This window comes from Juglans regia, chromosome 2 (assembly GCF_001411555.2).
Source record: "Juglans regia cultivar Chandler chromosome 2, Walnut 2.0, whole genome shotgun sequence".
NCBI lineage: Eukaryota > Viridiplantae > Streptophyta > Magnoliopsida > Fagales > Juglandaceae > Juglans > Juglans regia.
In genome coordinates this window covers 29709096-29731695 of record NC_049902.1, presented here as the reverse complement: position 1 = coordinate 29731695, position 22600 = coordinate 29709096, and the positions used below count along the sequence as shown (strand labels likewise).

The 22600-nt window shown below is 35.0% G+C and overlaps 3 protein-coding genes across 4 annotated transcripts; all 3 read left to right on the top strand.

Moving 5' to 3' along the window:
* Positions 1–582: 582 nt before the first annotated feature.
* LOC108987149 lies at positions 583–6041 on the top strand. Of its 2 annotated transcripts, XM_018960017.2 has the most exons (6): positions 583–1180; positions 1428–3277; positions 3413–3777; positions 4724–4784; positions 4888–5111; positions 5841–6041. In XM_018960017.2, exons 1-6 carry the CDS (start codon positions 1066–1068, stop codon positions 5893–5895), a joined length of 2670 nt encoding a protein of 889 aa, XP_018815562.2. In that variant the 5' UTR covers positions 583–1065; the 3' UTR covers positions 5896–6041. The 2 variants fall into 2 exon arrangements, with proteins under 2 accessions (XP_018815562.2, XP_018815561.2); XM_018960016.2 differs by having other exon boundaries at positions 584–1180; positions 1428–3777.
* A 1980-nt stretch (positions 6042–8021) lies between these two features.
* LOC108987161 (protein trichome birefringence-like 23) lies at positions 8022–11627 on the top strand. The gene is made up of 3 exons (XM_018960032.2): positions 8022–8473; positions 9005–9282; positions 10389–11627. Exons 1-3 carry the CDS (start codon positions 8245–8247, stop codon positions 11160–11162), a joined length of 1281 nt encoding a protein of 426 aa, XP_018815577.2. The 5' UTR covers positions 8022–8244; the 3' UTR covers positions 11163–11627.
* An 863-nt stretch (positions 11628–12490) lies between these two features.
* On the top strand, positions 12491–15242 carry LOC108987126 (high mobility group B protein 6-like). The gene is made up of 9 exons (XM_018959989.2): positions 12491–13015; positions 13313–13447; positions 13537–13805; positions 13887–13992; positions 14093–14158; positions 14238–14408; positions 14490–14593; positions 14699–14783; positions 14872–15242. Exons 1-9 carry the CDS (start codon positions 12551–12553, stop codon positions 14998–15000), a joined length of 1530 nt encoding a protein of 509 aa, XP_018815534.2. The 5' UTR covers positions 12491–12550; the 3' UTR covers positions 15001–15242.
* The last annotated feature ends 7358 nt before the right edge of the window (positions 15243–22600 follow it).

Here is a 22600-nt window from a genome sequence, read left to right as displayed (position 1 = left end):
ATAAAATATAAAAAATAATTTAATTTTTTAAATTTTTAAATAAAAATTATATTTTAATAAAATTTTAATTTTATAATATTTTTATTTAACTTTTTACTCTTCTTTTACAAAATTCAATAAAATATTTTAATCTAAATTATTTATAACTTATCTCATTTCAATTCCAAAATATTTCTTTATTATTCACCAACTTATCACGTCTCAATTCTGTATACAAACCAGCTTATAAATGGCTGGAAGCTCTCTGTTTGTGATGAACAGTCATGTGAGTATTTATGTCAACTTCTAACGGCTGCTATAACTGTTTATAATAAAATCATAAATCATAAGGCACACCGACTCTAATGAGAAAAATAATTTATACGTAATATCTTTTATAACACTTTATATAATAATATTTTAAATAAAGAATATTTTTATAAAACATCATATAAAAATAATATTATTTTATAAAAATATATTCGTTTTATAATTATTATACAATATAGTATGTATACATCATAACTCAATAACAACTACTAGCACAAATCATTCTTACTTTCCATTGCTACCGTCCCAAAACTACTCTCCAGCCACACACAAGCACATCTTCTTGTCATTGTCACGGCTGGCTTTTATTTTCCAGGAAGATGTCGGGAACCGGGTCAACTATGGTCCTTCCCTCCAAACTGTCCTTTCTCGGGCCAACTCTCTCTCTCTAGAAAATTGAGAAGAGTCAGAAAGAGAAGTTTCGTTAGAATTTGTTAGTTTTTACAGAAAGGAAAAAATGTCTGAGTTTTTAAAAGCCTACCGCGAATCTCAGTTGCACTAGGACCGTGTAGAATGTCGTCTACTCGTTTATGTAATTTTTTATTTTTATATTTTTTTGGGTTTCTGTCTCTCTTTATTTCCTTCTCTTTTGAAAGCACAATGATGTTTTCATAGAAATTGTTGTTGCTTTGTACGGGTTTAAGATTTTTAATGCAAAAGGGCTTACGGGTTTCGAGGTGGGTTGGGATTGTTTTGGGCGTTTTGACGATTTTGTTTGGTGTTCTGGTTTTGAATCTTGGATTTTGATGCTTATTAATGTCTGAGGGTTCCAAAGTTCGGTTAGTTCGCTGCCCAAAGTGTGAAAACGTCCTACCAGAGCTTCCTGACTACACTGTCTACAAGTGTGGTGGTTGTGGTGCTGTTCTTCGAGGTACGCTAACTTTTCCATTCTTTCTCGTTTCTCCGTCCGAGTTTTCTTCTGTTCCTTTTGTCTCCCCTTCGTTTGGTTAGGAGAAATCAAAATGAACTTAACGGAAAAAAAGAGTCGGAAAGTTAAAACAGGCTTGTCAAAGTTTTATTCTTTATGGCGTTCCTTTTTATTTTTTACGATTTCAAAAGCAATTATGTAGACTGATTTAGTGATTTCGGGAGGTTGAATTGTAATTTTGATTATACAGCGAAGAAGAAAGCGCCTGGGAGTGATAGGGTCATCGAGCAATCCGATGAAAAGTGGGGTAGAGGGGGTTCTGAGAAATTGGAGAGTTTGTCAGAGAAAGCGGGTGGTAGTGTAGGCTGTGCTTCTGAGACTGAGAGGGAGAGTGATGGGATTGAAGAGAATAGGAGGAAAGAGAGAATCTTTAGGGAAAAAGCTATCAATTCGATTGGTAATTCAGTATCAGAACCAGAGAATAAAGAGGATCCGAGTAATAATGGTATAAAAGTCAGGGAAGAGGTTAAGGGCTTAAGGCTTGAACAAAGTGGCACCGAGAAGGAAAGTAGGTTTCATGGTAGATATATGGGACTGTCCGAATGCCCGGATGACTATCGGGTTCATGGGGATGATTATGATATGAACATGAATAAGTCCGAGTATTCTAGTTTGAGTACTGGAGAAAACTTGGCCTGGCTAAGGACTACAACAAATATGATCGGGCGGGGTGTGGAAAGAGATGGATTTGGGGAATTCTACAGAAACTCTAGGGCGGTTGCTGATCAGAGGGGATACCAAACTTTTGCTTATCCTGATGAGGGACCCTCAAGCTATAAGCCAGAATCATTTTATGACTATGGCAAGCAGATGAAGCATGATGATGACCTAGATGGGCATAACAAAGTTGAACAATTAGAACAGGATCGAGCTGAACTGCTTAGGAAGTTGGATGAGTTGAAAGATCAACTTAGCAGATCTTGTGCTATAGAAAATAAACCGAGGGCCCCTGTTGATGGGACTCGTCTTGATCCTAGTGGCCAAGATGTATATAATGTTTCAATGCAGCCTTTTGCCATGGATAAACATGTTCCAAGGCCCCCTTATTTGGATCATACACATGGAAATGTTCCTTTCACAAATCACCATAACATGGGTATGCAGAACTTCTATCCTCCTCCAAGGCATGTCACAGATGAGTTTCCTTTATATGAGGAACCTTATCAGCCACGAATGAGAAGGAGGCCTCTTAATCAACCACCCAGTCAATATCCACAACGAGCACCTAATGAATACTTTCGTGGGCAGTACATGGAGTCCAATCCCTTTGCTTCATATCAACCTGAAACCTTTTATCACCAGCCTGCATGCTCTTGTTTACGCTGCCTCAACCATAATTGGCAAGTTCTTCCACGAGTTCCTCCCATCTCGTTTAGCAATAGAAGGATTCAGAAGGAACCTACTGATTCTAACTTCTACCATTATGACAATCCTGAGCCACATGGTTTTAATCCACAAGCTTCCATTACTCCTCAGTTGACCTCACAGGATCCACAAAGGCACACAAGATGGACAAGTGATTTTGACTTGGACATTGATGATCTTGGTCATATTTCTCCGAGAAGGGTGGTGGCAGCTTACGAGAATAGACAGCGTTGCCATCCTGTAGGGGATGGCGCCCCATTCATAACTTGCTATATTTGCTTTGAGTTGCTGAAACTGCCTAGAAGACTTGAAATGACAGAGAACAAGATGCAGAAACTGCAATGTGGTGGCTGTTCAACTATTATCTTGTTTGAAATTGTGAACAGGAAGCTAATTATATCCATTCCACAGGAAACGAAGCAAACATCCGCTAAGGGTGGGGATGGTTCTAAAGAGGTATTAAATGAAAGCCATTCAAGTTCTCGTGTTTCTTTGGATGCTGGCATCATCAACTCCTGCTCGGATGATTTTGATAATTCTGGTTATGACTTGGATTTGATAGATAATAGACACTATTTGCAGTCAGAAGGCCAAAGGTTGAACTTAAGCGAGTCTGAAAACAGACAGGGCCTCACTACATCTTCCATCTCTTCATCTGAGGAGATCCCAGATACTGTGAGTGTCCAGGGAGATGTTTCTCTCTCCTTTGAGCAGCCCTTAAGAGATGACTTGTCTCCAAAACTTTCCAGTTCACCGTTGCGGGATTATTCTTATTGTCCCTCTAATCATGCAATTGGTAAAAATGGGCAGGGAAACAACAGTAAACGTGTGGACCAAGACAAGATGGTCTTGGGAAGGATCACTTCTCGGCAAAATTCTGTTAAAGACATGTCAGCGGCAACGGAGCTGGAAGTTTCATTCAATGATTATCTTCATACAAGTTTATCTCAAGACTCTGTGGAGGTAAGCAAAGAGAAAGATCGACCAAAAATCAACAATGGTGTGGAGTCATTCTTTGTGGGCTTGATCAAGAAGAGCTTTAGAGAATTCTCAAGGTCAACTCAAAGTCTGGAAAATGAAAGACCTAATGTTTCAGTTAATGGGCAACCTATACCAGATCGTCTGGTTAAGAAGGCTGAAAAGCAAGCTGGGCCAATTCAGCCTGGAGATTATTGGTAGGTTAATATACATCAAGTGTTTGGTACTTCATATCTCTTCCAGAACATGCATATCTAATCTTTGCCAGAAAAATAAATATTTTGAATGGTGCCATGTAGATGACAGCAGAAGTGCAAGATTGTTGGGTAATTCGACTTTAGGAGTTTATATTATATAATTTTCTTTATTGATCTCTAACCTGATAAATCAAGTAATTCCAAATGTTATGAAGTTATTAGATACTTGTCAAATTTCAGCCATAGTTGAATAATTTTACAAATGAAGGCTATATAATAGGTCTTTCACAGGCAGAAATCAAGGGTGGTTTCTATGTATAATACCTTGTATTGAGTATATCAGGGTGGGAATGGGATTCTACATTGCCAATGAGGGAATTCTTACTCTTTTCTAATTGATTCCATTGGACTCTAATCATAGCCTTGACTAGTTTGTTTTAAGAATAGGCCTAAATGTGACTTTAGTTTTGCTTAAGTCATTATAAATGGTATTGGAGCCAATACCGGCAAGAAGTATGGGACTTGAGTTGCCACCTAGAATGGGCTAACGAGGATGTCATGAATTTAAGGGAGAGATTGAATTTGTTCCAAGGGACCACAATTATAAATTTGACAGGTCCTTTTGGAGTTTTGGCCCAAATGTGACTTGAACTTTCTTTGGGTTCTTAAATTTGGTGTGAAGATAGTTGTATTTTCTCGTTTGTGCTAGATTTTTAGCATTAGCTCAGTTGTAGGCCAGGGATAACTTGGCCCAAGACCCCTAGCACTTTATGGGATTTCATGACTATCTTCAATACAGTGCTTAACCTATACCTTGAGTATTGGTTCAAAACTATGGTTTTTTTCTAATAATTTGTAATTTATAATGAAGGTCTTGGTGCCAACATGCAGTATTGTGGCAAGCAAAATTTTGATTAATTGCACTTATTTATTCTGTGGTCACCAGGTATGATTTTCAAGCTGGATTCTGGGGTGTGATGGGCCATCCTTGCTTTGGCATAATACCTGTAAGATTTATTGTTTCATGGTGTGGTTTATAAATTCATTTGTTTGGTGACATAATCTAATGTTATGAATTCATAAGGAAATATATTGGTTTTTGTTTTGCAGCCTTTTATTGAAGAGTTCAACCATGCCATACCAACAAATTGTGCAGGTGGAAACACAGGTGTCCATGTGAATGGGAGAGAACTTAATAAAAGGGATCTAGACCTACTTGCCAGCAGAGGACTACCAACTACAGAAGATAGATTTTATAGTGTTGATATTTCTGGAAAAGTTGTAGATGAGGAAACTGGTGAAGAACTCGATGGCCTGGGCAAACTTGCTCCAACGTAAGCCGTACTGCTCATCTATGATTGCTTAGAACTTAGAAGCATGCTTGAAATCCTGAGAAAATGTTATAAACTAGTTATCAGAGTAAAGAAAGCATGGCAAGCATTATATTTCATTCTCCTAGAAAATGTTTGTCCATCGAGTTGTTGACAGTGGTTGAGATTATAATCATTTTGTCTTAATTGCTCTTCAGGATTTTTCAAAATCTCACTTTATTTTGTATCATCTTCACTTCTTTCTAACATTTTAATGCTATCTGATGGACTGAAAAATAAAAGCTAAAATGTTTTGATATCCACCATGTAGATGGCTCCAAAGCAGATATCACACCGAGTTTTTTTAAGGAATCTTAAATTTAATTTTCCAGTTGGTCAGTTCTTGGAATATTTTTGATGAAGTGAAACCTGGTCGAGATGGAGTCCTTCGGACCCACCTTTGGAGAGTAAACTCTAGATACATGGTCCCAGGATGTCTGAGTTTACAACACATCCCAAGTCTGTCCATTGACCACTAGGTTGAACTTGTTCCCTTACGTTAGTTAGTTAATTTAAAATAGCATGAGTTTCCTTCTCGGTACCTTTAAATTGCCCCCATCTTGGAATCAATTCCCAAGTGTAAAAAAAAAAACATGTAGTTTCTAAAGCAAGTCTTTATTTATTTTTTTCCCACGATAAATTGCTTTCTTTGTGATGTCTCATTGACTCTGTTCTTTTTCTTCTTTTAAACAGAGTCCAGAAAGCAAAACATGGATTTGGTATGAAAGTTCCCAGAAGTATCATGTGACTTCTGATATTTGTTTGGTTTTTTAATGATGTTGTTGAGATGCAAGCGCTTCAGTTTTCTTATAACGAAATTGATGGGTGCAATTCCCTCTTAAAGGTCTGTTTTCTTGGTTGTGTTTTAATAGTTGACGCAAGATCAAAATCTTTTGAAACTGAAACATGTATCTGTAAAAAAAACACAAACTAAAAACAATTTTCACCAACTTATATATGTTCTTGTTCATACCCATGGATCTCTTTGTGGGTAAAGCTGATTATACCATGCAAATTGTCTAGTACATAGAGCTGATGTGGCAAAAACCTTGTTAATCATTCGCCAAAAGTTTTTTGTATATTTCATGTCAGGCAATAGGCATCCAGCAAGTGGCCCTCCACTAGAATGTTGGTTCCCACATCTGAATTTGGTTTTAAAAAAAAAACCTTCCAACTGTGATTTAATATCTAAATATGTTCGTTCGTTCTTTCTAAACTCTATTATATCTATCACATTTGTTGATGTTGTACATTTTAAATGGCAACGACATAAATGTACCATATTATCAAATGTGATTGAAATAATAAAATCTAAGATCAACAATGACTTTCTATTTTTATTAAAATACTCAACATTAATTCAAAAAATAACATGCAGATAGGCTCTCACGCCAATATCTTTATGAGAAATAATATTTACAGTCGTGAAATGTACAAGCATAGTATAATACTTTTGAAAAAAAAAAGTAAATATATACAAAATAAACATGAAAAAAAATTAATTTTTTAATGTTCACTCATGATTTATAGGGTGAAAAATGAGCATTGCTACACAACCTCCACCATACTCCACACTCCACACTTTTTTAAATTTTTTAAATTTTTAATATTTTTTTTAAATTTTTTTTTGAGTTTATTCTTTTTAAATTATTTCAAAATTTTTATTCATTATTCATATAATAAATATTTAATAAAAGAAAAAAATAATAAAAATTAAAAATAATGCGGAGTGTGGAGTGTTAGGAGGTTATAAAGATTTTTTGATAATGGAACTAGTTGGGTTTCTAATGTATCATTGGATTCTCCTCCTTTACCCTTTTTAAGAATCAATTATTTATAGCACATGAGAAGGGTCGATCTAAAAATAAATTAATAGGACTTAGATAGAGATAATTCAACTTTTGCGAAAATTACGTCAAAATCTTCCTTCGATAGCTAAGCAATAATGGAGAGAAGATATACTTTTTAAAAAAAAAAATGTTCTGATATTGTAAGACCACCTCACTTGTACTTGTAATATTAGTTATTTGATGGGTCAATAAACAATTTTAGAAATAGAATTCTTAATACAAAAAAAAAAGGAAAAAATGGATGGGCACAAAGGTTTATTTTATAGTTGACTATTAATTCAATTGGTGTATCAATTAGTCATCACCCAACCAAAACTAAACGTCAACATTAGCAAACCTAAGATCCAGACTTGAACATCATTTGCTCACCAACTGAAGAACCAGTCTGCCCATTACGAAGCATTGGTAGTGGTTTATGTATTTTTATATGCAAAATCATATTTTTTTAAGAATGATTTTATATATGAAGAAAACTCTCACATTAGCTTATGTATCTTTGAACCAAATAATAATAAAATATTATTATTTTTTATTTGTTTCCTAAAATTATTTTTTTATATATATTTTACAATTAACATCCACTTTATATTATCAACTTAATATAAATTTTATGTATCAAAATCATCTTAATATAAATTCTACAAAATTGATTTTAATGAATAGGAGAGAGAAAAAAATAATAAAATAATATTTGAAGAATGAATAGTACTTCTTCAAATTTAAAGAAGCACTATTTATAACTATGCAAAAATTTAAAAATACATAAGTTAATATAGATGAATTTAAAGATATTCTTTAAATTTAAAAATACTACCAATACTCTACTGAAGAACCATTCAAAGTCTAAAATGGTTTTACTTTTCATAAGCAAAAGTAAATATATAAGCAAAAGATCCCGACAAAAAATAGGAAAGCGGAACGAACCTCGTAATTGTATATTTTTTTGTTTTACAGCTTAAATTATAAAATATTTCAATTTATGTCTTCAAATTATCTATCTTATTATCAATTTACTGTCTCCCAATGGCTTATCATGCGATGAGCATTTAATGACATACTTCAAGTCTTCAATGTCGCGGTCACTTTGATCTGTTATCACGCTAGTTTCAGAGTCTGGAGTATAGCTCGAAAGCCCATATAGTTAAGTTAATGCTCCAGAAACACGCATCGAATCAATATTTCAAAGCTTCTCACTTTTGCTCCGAGTTCGAGAGCTCAGAGCAAAGCAAGTGGTGTTGGGATAGAAAATGAAGCTAAATTGGAAGCAGTGGTTCCGAAACTTTCAGAACCGTATGCTCCTGAAGTTGATGATTGCCATTCTGTTGATGGGTCTTTCTTTTCGTCTAGTGTTCTTTCGTTCCACGGGGCTTCCGTCAGTCTTGGAAGAAAAAAGCCCTTTACCGGAGAAAACCGTGCTTTCAGAGCCACCTCAATCTGTGCAAGTTCAAGAAAATGAAGATCAGGTTCCTCGGAAAGGTAATTGAATTCTGCTACACTTGGTTGTTGTTTTCTTTTGGTTATTTTACCTTATTTCTTAGGATTGGATGCACTAGAGGGTCAAATGAAGGGTAAGTTACAATTCTTGACAAGTGTGGATAGTTTGAGATTGACATTTTTAGGGGTTTTGTTAATAGTTTGTTTTTTTTAGTACCGTTGATTTATCGTTTTTCTGAGTCTCGATTCTAGTGAATCCGAGGGGAGTCAGTAATGCCTACATCAAGAGGACTTTATCAACGCAATGATTAATTGGATTTGGCAATGCAATGAAGATGACGATGGAATTGAAATTAACAGCTTAAGAAATTGCAGAAACTAACTTGTACAAATCAACGACCCTATTACAATGGACATCAGAAGTTGCGCTCGGTTGAATCCCACCCGGATTACACAAACTACTCATACAGTTGATTCTCTTATATTGTTGATTCCCTTGTCATTTTGTATTCTCTTATAATTATATGTGCGTTTGTATTTTGAAGTAAACGTTGGTTGCAAAAAAATTTGCAGAAAAGTGTGATCTTTTTACTGGGGATTGGATAGCAAATCCATCAGGTCCTCTTTACACTAATCGGAGCTGCCAGTCAATCGAAAGTCATCAAAATTGTATGAATAATGGGCGGCCGGATACAGGGTACCTACACTGGAGGTGGAACCCAAGAGATTGCGAGTTACCGCCTTTTGATCCAGAAAGATTTCTTGAGATGATGAGGCACAAAACATGGGGACTAATTGGTGATTCAATATCTCGCAACCATGTGCAGTCATTGCTCTGCATGCTCTCAACGGTACTTGTTAAGATTGTTATAGCATATTCGAGTGTTGGATTTGGATTATTGAGCAAGAAGCTTTGTTGGTCCTGGCCTTGCTATTTTGCTTTTTAAACACTTTCTTTATACCTATAGTGCGTATCCTTAAATGGTGTTTACTACTTCCAGTCGTCAAGTCACTTAAAAGATCTGGCTTCTGCACTACAGCTATCTCTGTAACTTCTACTCATTTAGAGGTTTTATATGTTGATTGTTTTAGCAATTCTTCTTCATTCTATTTATTTTTTTGATCGGTTTTTATTAGCAGCTTTATATACCCCAAAGGCATTCACACAAGACATTCTTGTACTCATATGGATGTAAATGTCAGAGAATTGGGGTCCTGATATGGAGATGGTTGTCAACGAACTCTCGTATTCTAATTAAGTAGCCTGTGCGAAGTGTTAAAAGTTATTTCCCATTATTTCTCTACAAGGGTGCTTGTGTTGGTTATATATGGAATTTAATTCCTATAAGCTATTATATATATATATATATATATATATATGTATGTATATATCCTATACAATTATAGTGTACGGTTGTGGTAGCTAGATAAAATAGATTTCGAACATACCCCTGCTTTTTTATTTATTTATTTTACCTATAAAAAAAACACAGCCCTGCTTTTATCCACAACTGCATTTTTTTATCTCTGACTTTGTATTGCTCTTTGTTAGTATGCAGTATATAAATGGATTTTCATTTTTTCCCTGAATGAGTGAATGGTATTTATACGCTGTAGCTCAACATTGGATTCATGAAGGCCCAATTACTATTAACCTTGTCAAGTACTTGACCTATATGACTTCATCTTGGCCCATACTTTGGGCCAGTTGCTTTTCCTTAGTCAAGGGACCATTCTCACTGACACTTTGTCATGATTTTAACATGTCTTGGAGGCTATGGATTGTGTTATTTTGATTTCAAATGCTTTCTTGGGAATTGGATTATTGTGACTTTTAATTTAGTTTTGTCACTATTTTGGGTGTTGATGATCTTGAATTATCATTTGCATCTTTACTTAGAGACTGGCATTCATTTTCTGATGTCTGGCCTATTCAGTTGACCTATACTGCCCTCAGGTGGAAGAAGCTGTTGAAGTTTACCATGATGAACAATATAGGTCCAGAAGATGGCACTTTCCCTCGTACAACTTCACCATCTCGTATATTTGGTCCCCTTTCCTTGTCGAATCTGCTATTTTTGAGGATTTCAATGGTGTTTCAACATCTGAAGTTGAGCTGTATCTTGACAAACTGGACAAGAAATGGACGGATATATACCAGAACTTGGATTACATAATATTTTCAAGCGGCAAATGGTTTCTCAAATCTGCAATCTTTCACGAGAACAACACTGTTGTGGGTTGCCATAACTGTCCTAAAAGGAATTTGACAGAGTTGGGATTTGTTTTTTCTTATCGCAAAGCCCTCCAATATGTATTAAACTTCATTGTAACATCCAATCACAAGGGCCTGATATTCTTTAGGACTTCCACACCAGATCACTTCGAGAATGGAGAGTGGTCTAGTGGAGGGAATTGCCCCAAAACAGCACCAGTCAAAGAAGGTGAGATTGAATTGAAGGACTTGAACAGGGTTTTGCGCAACATAGAACTCGTGGAGTTTGAGAAGGCAGCACCCGAAGCTTCCAGAGATGGCGTGAACCTTAAACTTCTTGACCTCACCTTGCTTTCCTTATTGCGGCCTGATGGGCATCCAGGTGCGTACAGAGAGTTCCATCCATTTGCAGGCGACAAAAACGCAAAAGTTCAGACCGACTGTTTGCATTGGTGCTTACCTGGGCCAATAGACTCTTGGAATGACGTGATAATGGAGATGCTTGTAAATGGTTAAAAATTCATCCATAGTTTTGGTGCATGAAATCCATAATTCAACCATTTCAGGCTATGAGAAAATATTGGATGCGGCATTCTTCTTTCCAGAGCTGTAGACAAATGGTACATTCCCACACCACGTATGTTATACTACACTTTTCAGATCCATTTGGTTTCAGGATCCCATTCAGCTCATCTTTCCTTTGGGTAATCTGTTCAGTGTTTTTATAAATTATAAATTAAATAATTAAATTTATCTAAGTCTTTTAGAACCACCGGTGATTTAGCATAGTGTGAAATGTTGTTAGAATACAAAAATAAACAGTTGTGCATATTTTAGCTGAGGTGTAAAATTCTTCATGTAAGATCAATCTTAAACCCAAGCACCGGGTGGATGACTACAACTCCAACCCCTTTAATGGCATTTGGTAGTGGAGTGCGGCTACGCATCAGCCGCACTCTCTGCACACTGTGGTTATATATATATATATATATTTTTTTTTAAACTCAACAACACTTGATGTGCTGAGGCTTACATTAACAGTAGGCTGATGTAAGTAATTTCTCTTTGGTAGTGTGGTACAAATTGGTATTGACAATAGATTATTAATTTGTAATCTTTAATATTTTGATGTAATATTTTTCCCAACATCTCATAAAATAAAGAGTAATGTCAGCACAAATCTTGAGCTTACATTACCAATCATGATTGTAATAACATGTTAGAAATTTAATTTTAGGCAAATTAAGCAGTAATTTGGTTATTTTCTATTTAATCATCAACAAATCAATAACAATTGAAAGTGCCAACATTTTTTATGGAACAGTCCTTTCAATGCCCCCACGAATCACGATCTTACAGCTTGAAGTTGTAAGGTCTTGTACCTTTCCAATACCATCATATATAATAGAAAAATGTTACAGTTTTGCTCTCTTATTTTGACCGCACGTGTATTTTATTTTATTTACTTAATAGTTAAGGAAATGACTATTAGTAAATTGATATATTTTTTTAAATGTTTAAAGAAGTTTAAAAAATATTGGAAAGAAAAAAAAATTAATACACTAAAAACAAGCCAAGCAATACATCTGACGATTGAGTAGCATTTTCTTCTATAATACTGGTTACAGACAGACATATTTGGCATGGAAGCCTTTTAAATTTTAAAACCTCAAATCGCCCTCTTTATTTGGCAGTAAGAATTATCTAAGGCTACCAACGGTCAAATTTAGCTTAATAGATAAAACTTGGATCCCAAACAGCTCTCCAATCCTCAAAATCCATTTGAAATTTGAAAAATCTTACCGTTGCATGCCTTCACTATAAGAAACCCTTCCTTCACAATGTAAATCGTACCAACCCAAACCCCTTGTTCTCTGTTAGTATTTCTGTTTCTCTCTTCCACCATGGCTGAGACCGTTGCCGAGATGCCCATTGGCCCAATCCCTACAAAAAAGACTAGAAACAACAGAAAGGCACTCAAGGAGAAAAACTCATCAGCGAAAGAGGCCAACATCCTGTCCGGGAAGGTCTCCGAGCCCTCACCGATCCCCGTTCCGCCGGCCGATAACCCAGAAAAGGAGAACCACGAGAGCCTCTCGCAGCCACGGTCCTCGCCCAAGAAGGGCAAAGCGGCCTCCAAGAAGCAGTCAAAGAAGCAACCGCAATCTTTTGAGAATGACTTGCTGGAAATGCAAGAGAAGCTGCAGCAGTTGAGACTCGAGAAGGACAAGGCCGAGGAGCTCTTGAAGGCCAAGGATGAGATGTTGAAGCATAAGGAGGAAGAGCTTGAGAACAGAGACCGACAGCACGAGAACCTTCAGATGGAGTTGAAGAAGTTGCAGAAGTTGAAGGAGTTTAAACCCACGGTGGTACGTTTTCTTGACCTTCTTGTTCTACGTTCTCCTCGTTTGTTTGATCACAAAATGAAGAGAAATTTTATAATTAATCATTTGGTTTGATTTTAAATTATTCTCGATCTATAAATTCGAAAGGACCGTCTTTTCTAAATCGGCAATATGATTTTCAGTTTGGTTGCTCAGAAATAAAGAAAATTAAAGAAAAGACTTTGAAAGTATAGGAAAGCTCCTTTTTTTCTTTTTTTTAATTCTTTAAGTTGGCATGGGATCTGAAGTCTCTATCATTTCTTTCATTTATTCTTTGTTCAGACTTTCCCTATTATTGGTCAATCTCTGGGAGACAAGGAGAAAGACAAGAAAGAGAACAAGAAGAAGAAGGCGTGTCCTGAAAAGAAAAAGCCTTCTCCACCGTACATCCTATGGTGCAAAGACAACTGGAATGAGGTAAAAACAGGAAATGGGTTTTGTGAATTAACAAGATGTTTGGATCTATGTACATATAGGTGACTGTTTTGGTGGGATTTTTTTATTAGGCTAAGAAAGAAAATCCAGAGGCTGAATTCAAAGAAATTTCCAACATTTTGGGAGCGAAATGGAAGAATGTCACTGCAGAAGAGAAGAAGCCTTACGAGGAGAAGTATCAGGCTGAAAAGGAAGTCTATTTGCAGGTGATTGCGAAGGAGAAGCGCGAGAGTGAAGCTATGAAGCTTTTGGATGAGGAGCACAAACAGAAGACTGCTATGGAATTGCTTGAACAGTATCTCCATTTCAAACAAGAAGCAGAAAAAGAAACCAAGAAGAAGTAAATCACATTATCTATTTCTTCAAATAGTCTCTACTCTCTCATCACGGGGTTACTAACATTTCTGGTTTTTGTTCACAGGAAGGATAAGGATCCATTGAAACCCAAGCATCCAATGTCATCATTCTTCTTGTTCACAAACGATAGGCGAGCTGCACTGCTTGCGGAGAAGAAGAATGTTTTAGAGGTATTTTATTTATAATCACAATTCTCATTTTCAAAATTGTTCTAGTTGTTAGCCCATCTGCTCACCCCTAATTTGATGAATTTGGGCTTCGTAATAATAGGTTGCAAGGATCACTGGTGAAGAGTGGAAAAACATGACAGAAGAACAGAAAGGACCTTATGAAGAGGTTAACTCATTTTCAACTGCCCGGGCTTAAATTCCTGTTTAGTTCGAGTCTCACAATTCTCTCTGTTTGAAACTTGCAGATGGCAAAGAAAAATAAGGAAAAGTATTTGCAAGAAATGGAAGCTTACAAGCAGAAGAAAGATGAAGAAGCTGCCAATCTCAGAAAGGAAGAGGAAGAGCATATGAAACTTCAGAAGCATGAGGCCTTTCAGCTTCTGAAGAAGAAGGAGAAAACTGAAAATATAATCAAGGTACGTTAACAAACAATCAATCATAAAATATTTTTTTTATGCCTTTTTACTGCTGCTAATATATAGTTCTCCAATGTGCAGAAAACGAAAGAAATTCAGCAGAAGAAGAAGCAGCAGCAGAAGGAGGACAAGAAGTCTGATCCTAACAAGCCTAAAAGGCCTGCATCCTCTTACCTTCTATTCAGGTAAGGTGTTTACAAATCATCTTCAATCTTAAATGCGCGCTAAATTCAGTGTGGCAATCAAGAAAAAAGATTTATTTGTAAGTGTCATGCTTTTTGTTGATGCAGCAAAGATGCAAGGAAGAATCTATTGGAAGAGCGACCTGGGATTAATAACTCTACCCTCAATGCTCTTATTTCTGTGAAATGGAAGGTATATTTTATTTGTTTTTTAGATGAACTTTTTGTTAGGAACGTATGAGAGAGAGAGGCTTCAATAATCTCTTTGCCCACGGTTACAGGAATTGAATGAAGTAGAGAGAAAAACTTGGAATGACAAAGCTGCTGAGGCAATGGAAGCCTACAAAAAGGAAATGGAGAACTACAACAAGTCTGCTGCTGCAACCTTGGATCAGAACCCCTCAAAATGAAAAGCTTTTTTCGATAGTTGGAAGTTCTAACAGTAGCGTTGACAACTTGGCTATCAAACTGATAGCTAATCTTTGATATTTTGTAGTATTACTTGGACTCCTCCTCCTCCATGGCAACTTGCCTATCAAACTGAATGAAAATCCAGAAGTCCATTTATATACGCGCGTCTTGGCAATTTGCATATTTTCCAGCTCTTCTAGAGCTTTCTCACGAATCACACTCCCTCGAGTCACTAAAAAACCCTACGGATGATTGGGCCAAAAATCATAAAGCTCATGCGAAGAAAACACTAGTAATTTTGTCAGCAAGGCTGAACGCAAAATGATCCAATGTCCACTGAGCCCTTTTTATGCCTGGGGCCTGTTCAACCGGCCCGACCCGAAAACCACTATTCTGACCTGAAACTATTACCCGATTAACTGAACCGGTTAGCTGATTAACCGAACCAGAAATGGTTATGAGTAGAAAATGGTCACAAGTGATCATGGTGTTGATCTATGATAGTTGTGTAGTGTTGATCTATGATGAACCTAAATAGTTTGGTTAATCCTTTTGGTGTAAATACCTTCCTGCTTTTGGTTCTACAAGTTAAATGAGTAAATTATAACAACATTGTCAACACACTCAAAATACTATTGGTGTGCCCTTCGGCTTTCCGTTTGTTTCCCCCCCGATCCAGTTGGGTTTATGAAAGTTGAGAATGATTACCGAATTCAATCACAACTGAATACTTAAGACGAACAAAAAACAGCCGCCCAACTAAATACTCACTCATCAATAAATAATATGTGTATCATACATACAAAAAGTATGGTATAAAATGATCATAATGGTATTCATCCTGAGTATCATTTCCAAACTTAAGTGGACAAGTCAGAATAACATAATAAGTTTGAAAGGAGACTTTACAACTTATTTCCTAGTCTAGTGACAAATCTCACAACTCAGTGAAGAACTTCTTGGACTACCCACCTGCAAATGTAATTCAAGCATACAAATTGTATAAGACTCCTCTTATCAAGCATATTTGAAGCAGCCAGCATATATGGAAAACAATCAAATAAGGAATTTCAATAATTACCGTGAGTTAGTAAGGAAAATTTAAGTAATCTTCAATCGGTCTCATTTAAAATATTCATCATCATCTCTCTACATGAAAAAAATAATTATGTTAAAAATATAATTAATTGAAATGATTATATGAAAATATTCTTCAAATATGAATTTTACCAGTATCTAACTTGTAGATTTCCGCATCTTCCATTACATCTTGGGAGTCATCATTAACGGAAGGAGCTATCAACTAATTTTGTGTGCAGATAAGAGCTTAAACTATTGCAAGGGCCAATAAGCTACGGAATGAATCTAAGACACGACCTCCAACGCTAAATGCCTACTCAAAAGCAACAGTAGATATGTGAATAACTAACACATCTTGAGCTATATTGGCAAGAATCGAAAAATTGATTGAATTAATTTTTCACCACATTAAAATATTAAAGTTGGGTGTCAATCCTTCAAGGGGCTCCCCATAAAATATTGATCTAACTCTGATTTGGACTCTACAACACCCCTTGATGCTTGATACTGCCGATACCTACTATAAATATCCTCCACATTATAAGACGTTGTGTTGCTTTGACTCTCATACACACTTGAACCTACATTGGATTTTGAATATTGTTTATACATCCGCTCAATCATTCTCCTTAATCTTATAGTAAGTTCGGACGCTCGCTCATGGCCAAGAAAATCTGTAAGCCAAAACTCCAAAACTTCCAACTTGGCGCGCGGATCAAGCATAACTGCAATAAATAAGATTTTATTTACTTTCTCAAAATCTCCCCAATACTTGTCATATTTCAACAGCATCATCTTCGACATAATTTTCAACATATCATCATCACCCATAAAAAGAAACTGCAGTAACTATGACTACCAAAAGTGCCAATTTCATCCACCGCAGCAATAGAAAACTAGATCAAGAGGTAAAAGCCAAACAAACATTAAACCGCATGGAATTCACACCTATGATAAACTGATTTCCCCGCATCCCTAGTCCCTACAATTACCAATTCAAACTGAAACCAAATGCAACAAATTCAATCCCATTGTGATTAAATTCAGAACGCCATCTGTCCTCAACCCATTTATTTAGCACTACAGAGCCATTGTGCTTTGACTCTCACACTTCTGAAAAATGTTTCAACATTTTGAGAACTATAGAGCCACGTGTAGTTTCAAGAAAAAAAAAAATCTCAGTTGTAGAAATGATGATGATAAGCTAATCAACACAAAGGGGATTTCCAATACACAGATAAAGAGCCAATGTCAACATCACTTGGTGAAATGTGCTAAGACTATACCTAAAAATAGGATATAAATTCAACAGAAAAGCTAGAGAGCAGAAAATCATGAAGAAAACATAAAATCCATAATATCCAAAAGTTCAACAACCAATATCAACCCAAACTCAAGAACCCCGACGGTTCAAATCATCCATACCTTTTGTATGAGAGAGAGATTAAAACACCGATAGTCAGAGGGCAGAGTGCGAGAGGGTTGAGTTCTGAGAGGAGAGTGTCTGAGAGACTGAGAGTGAGAAAGAAATGCTGAAATGCCCGAGTGGATGTCCGATTGAGAGATCGAGAGTGAGACTGAGGGCAAAGTGCGAGAGGGCTGACGGCTGAGTTTTGAACTTTTGAGAGAAGAGTGTCAAGAGACTGAGTGAGAAAGAAATCTGAGAGCTTGAGATTGCTAAAGGAAGTGCGTGAGTCTGAAAGAAGGTCATCGATAAAAGAAAGCAAAAACAACGTTTTTTTTTTCAATAAATACGATTATCGGGTATTAACCGATTTAGCCGAATGATTTTGAAAGTCAAATGGAATTCTTTCGTTTCACACCCATTTCGTTCTAGGTTAGGTAGTTCGGTTCAGATAATTCGGTTCGGCCCGGCCCAGCCACATACTCTTTTCCTTTCCATGTGAACCGAACTACACATTTTGTAAATTTGTTACTAGATAATAATTATTGCACTAATTTGCTAACTGCACATTTTGTAAATTTGTTAAATATAATAGATATTTTGTAAAAATAACTGGTCTCAGAAAAGTTTTAGCAGCAATATATTTTTTATATGACTAAAAAACGTGGCAAATAAATGAATTAACTTGCATAAAAAATAACCAAACTTAATTTTTAAAAATTGATTTTATCATCCAATAGTCATTTTTGTCATCATTTTATATAAAAATCAACTCAGGTGCCCCAAGTAAAGAGATAGTGAGATGTTGATAATTAAAATAGATGTATTTATAATTTTATTTATTATGTACACTTATTTTATCAGTTTTCTTTTTAAATTTAAATTTAAATTTAAAATTTAAAATTTCATAATCTTTTCAACATATCAAATAGCTTACATGATATAACACGTCTTGTTATGTAAGTAAAAATTGATTGTATAAAAATAATATTTTGTTAAATAAAATGATGTTGAGTATTATGATTTTTCTCTAAAAAAATATCAACAACATTTTCAATGTGTCAATAGAGAAAACAGAGAAATTATATTTACAATCATAGAGTGTGTAAGCGTTGTGAACTCATTTTAAAAAAAAATGAGTAAATATGAAATCTACATAATAATAGACCATATTTTTTTTTGAAAGAAGTATAGTGAGTGGTGTATGAGGATGATTAATAGAATTTTTCATCTAACATTACTCGAGGAAAAATCTGAAACCACTAAATTCGTTGCCATCTTTGAGAAATTTTTACGAGTTTAAAAATATTGAAAATGAGACTTAAATCTTAGTCACAAGAACACCTAAAAAAGTAAACTCCCCTTCCAAAAAATAAGACTTGTACAAATCTAAGAAAATTTAGAAACAAAATATACGAGTACCCTAAAAAGTAGAAATGAAAAACACTTCAAAAGAAATATCAATGCACCAACGCCACACTACATAAAGACGAAACTAGGGGGGCCAAAATTGCATGCCTCCCCTTCCAAAAAAGAAATTTAAGGTTTATTGGGTCAATTTATTTTTAAAAAACAAATCAAACCAAAAATCTTAAGATTAAGTTGTTCCTCTGGAACTATTTAATACGACTTGACACCTCTAGAAAGACTACGTTGGCGATTTGGATTTCGTTAATCACAGCTTGATCCATGAAATATATAGCATATAGTTTGTACTTTGTAGCCTAACCAATTTTGAAGAAATAATTATATTGTGATCGGAATGATAATAGTTGTATGTGTCACGCTTCTAATCCTTAGTGCAAGTCAACATCGTAAGGGAAAAATGAAACAATCCTCAGCAGCTCAGTCTTTTATGTACCCCGCAATCAAAGCATTACAGGACATAAAACTTCACGCTCAGGAATATTTTCTCGGATATCACAAGACCAACATCATCGGACGCCCACTGATGCTTGTTTAGTTCTTAAAGATAGACCCAATCCTGTCACGAAAACAATAATGTTACAAGTAATCGTAGAGTATGCAGTATTGTGCAATAATTTTGAAAAAAAAATAAGATTTATGATTAAAAAATTATTATTTTTTCATGTAAATTCTTTATTTATTTACTTTTTTAAAATGATTACACGATACTTACATACTCACAACTGTAACTATAATTTCTCATCACCAAAAACACATCCCAGATTCCGAGTCCACCTCAATATCATAGCAGCCCTGAAAAAAAAAAAAAAAGAAAGAAAGAAAGAAAGAATAGAAAAGCATCCTCTACAGCACGAAGTAGTTTTCTAGGTATTTTCATCCGATTGTCGTTTGATTTAGGTTTCCACACAATGTGATCCAATGTCCAAACACTTGTAATTTGATTCTAGATGATATATATATATATATATATATATATAGATATATAATGGCAGAAAGGGGAAAATAAAACTAAAAATCAATCATTCGCATGCGCATCTCATAGTGTTATGGTCTTTCCTGCATCTTCCGTGTACCCCTCAATCTCAGCACATGACTCCATATCACTAGTGTACCCCATCATTAAAGTCCTAATTTCCGTCTTGTGGTTATCAGCTATTGTCATCATTAGGGTAAGGAAAGTACTAAAGTTAAATATCAACCTTGAAAGTATTTTGGTATATAAGCAAGCACTACTCATGTATTATCTATTTCATTAATCACGGGTTTGTTTTATACCTAGAGAAAAAATTATTAGATGTTTCATATCATACAATCAAGTTGATAAAATCTGAATGAGATTAATGCGAAGTAAAAATTTCATATTAAAACATCTCCCGATTACTAAAATTTCGGATTGAGATAACAAAAAATCTGGTCCAGATGAACAGTTTTTACTCATTAGAATTGAAGAATATGGTGTCGTATCATATTTTTGATACCATGACTGTTTTTTCTTCACATTTATATGCATTGTGTATGTTATAAGAGAGTATTTGTCATAGTTACCCATTTCTTCGTTTTGTATTTTCTTTTAGTTTAAAGAAATATTGCTCATAAAAAAAGCTCAATAATGGAGCTGATCATTCTCTTTAGGCACGTGCATAAAAGACCCTAAACCTTATCCGTTTGTGATATCCAACATGGCCCACCCAGGTTCATCGGGTGTAACTCTCATACGGGTTTAAACATCCCATTATCTGTCGAAACTGATCATCGAAAACATATCCTTTCTTTAATAATAGAGTTAAAGATGCTTATTTGTCATTAGAATCGAAAATTATGGGCATATGTTTATTGTAGACTTAACGAGCAAGATAAGGATAGAGGCAACTTAACACTGTGAAGAAGCAGCCTAAGCATTGACCAGTTGCAGAAGCCTGCATTAACATATTTGCACTCCGTTCTGTTCTTGTGTTAGTTTTTCCTGCCTTAGCTAATTTGCATTTGTGTGATTTAAGTAAGATGTACAGTGACTGTTTGTATGAAAATTATAGTGGTTGGAGGTGGTGTTTGAAATATATGTCGTTTTGTGTGCCAGAAATTCTAATTTGCCATCCACTGGATTAATATCGCTATTATATACAGATCTCAGGAAATAATCCATTTTTTTCTTCAAGGTGGTGTTTTTACCCTTTTTTTATACATCTTTTGTGCTGAGCTCTTGCTTTTATTATGGAATGATGTTTCAAAGCACCAAGTAATATATGTAATAAATCCTTGTGGCTAATAGTTTAGTGGAACATTTTATGTAATTCCAATTTTTTAGAACGAATCAATTGGATCTTCGTGAGATCGCCTTATGTGGTGATAGAACATGGTTTCTGTCTCTTTTTAACTTAAAACTGGACATAAAATCTTGGTAAAGCCAAGCCTATCTACACCAAACTTCAGCCAGTTGAGACAATAATCTAAATTATCTATTATTATCATTATTATTATTGTTATTATTCATTGCGTTGTTGGGCCCAAATGGTAATATTTTGATTTTTGTATGTTATATTATATGTCAATTCATATATGAATTGCTTCAAAAGTGACATTCATACAAATTTAAGAGATAATGAGACTGCTATTCCTTTAGAAAATCGATCACAAATGGCTTCAGATATTAACTTGTCTAGTGACACAAGTCTCCCTTCTCATATAAAGAGGGCAAATAACTAGGAGAGACAATATGTGACATGACCCGTTAATCCAACATAAACATGACACGATAATAACAAGTACTGGTCAAAACATGTTAATATGTTAAGACAAGATTGCTTAACGGATTGATAATGTATCAACCTGTTTTGACCCATTATAATCCATTATAATCTGTTAAGAAAATTAAAATTAAAATTATATTCTTATACCTAAAAGTAAAATTGTTAGAATTTTAATTTTGTTATTTTTATTGTTTGGATTGTAATTTTAAACTTGTAGTTAGTTTTATATATATATATATATATTTTTTATAGATATTATGATTTTAACATTTATTTAAAATTATGCTAAATTTAATATGTCAAACGGGTTAATTTCGGGTCTGCTCAATCCATTTATATAAATGGATCGAAACGGGTCATGTCGTGTTAACCTATTTCATAATATTTATTAACGGATCAAAACAAGTTGACACGACAGATCCGTTATATTAATGGGTCGTGTTAGAATTTGAGATTTTGACACGATAAGTTTAACAGGTCGAGTTAGGGTTGACTCATATAGTATAATATACATATCTTGACACGACATGAATACGACCCGTTAACATGATTTGACAACCTTACAAATAAGGACCTTTCAGCAGTGTGAGACCATTTCACTAAAATAGATAGATGTCCTTTAAATGACCCAAAAGTGAAGTGTAATTATTGTCACAAGATTTACTCGTCATCTCAAAAGACATGGTGTATCAAGTATGTTGCAGCATCTTGGTACTTGTAAGTAACATCCTCATAAAATCAGACTTACGGATCAACAAATTATGAGTCGTGAGGGGACTCTTGAGATAATTTGAAATAGTGATGTGAATTACTCAGAAAATGTACATAAGTTTGATTCGGAAAATGTACGAATGGTAATTACTGAAATGATAATTTCCAATAAGCTTCTATTTAGGATAGTAGAAGCCCAGAGATTTAGGAAGGTATGCAGATCACTTG

Excerpts from the sequence above, each read along its gene's own strand:
- LOC108987126 (XM_018959989.2), top strand. The coding sequence starts at position 12,551 with ATGGCTGAGACCGTTGCCGAGATGCCCATTGGCCCAATCCCTACAAAA. Across the intron at positions 13,993-14,092 it reads AGAAGAAGAATGTTTTAGAG|GTTGCAAGGATCACTGGTGA; the intron begins GTATTTTATTTA and ends TCGTAATAATAG. Across the intron at positions 14,784-14,871 it reads TTATTTCTGTGAAATGGAAG|GAATTGAATGAAGTAGAGAG; the intron begins GTATATTTTATT and ends CCACGGTTACAG.
- LOC108987149 (XM_018960016.2), top strand. The coding sequence starts at position 1,066 with ATGTCTGAGGGTTCCAAAGTTCGGTTAGTTCGCTGCCCAAAGTGTGAA. Across the intron at positions 3,778-4,723 it reads ATTCAGCCTGGAGATTATTG|GTATGATTTTCAAGCTGGAT; the intron begins GTAGGTTAATAT and ends TGTGGTCACCAG. Across the intron at positions 5,112-5,840 it reads CTGGGCAAACTTGCTCCAAC|AGTCCAGAAAGCAAAACATG; the intron begins GTAAGCCGTACT and ends TCTTTTAAACAG.
- LOC108987161 (XM_018960032.2), top strand. The coding sequence starts at position 8,245 with ATGAAGCTAAATTGGAAGCAGTGGTTCCGAAACTTTCAGAACCGTATG. Across the intron at positions 8,474-9,004 it reads AGATCAGGTTCCTCGGAAAG|AAAAGTGTGATCTTTTTACT; the intron begins GTAATTGAATTC and ends AAAAATTTGCAG. Across the intron at positions 9,283-10,388 it reads TGCTCTGCATGCTCTCAACG|GTGGAAGAAGCTGTTGAAGT; the intron begins GTACTTGTTAAG and ends TACTGCCCTCAG.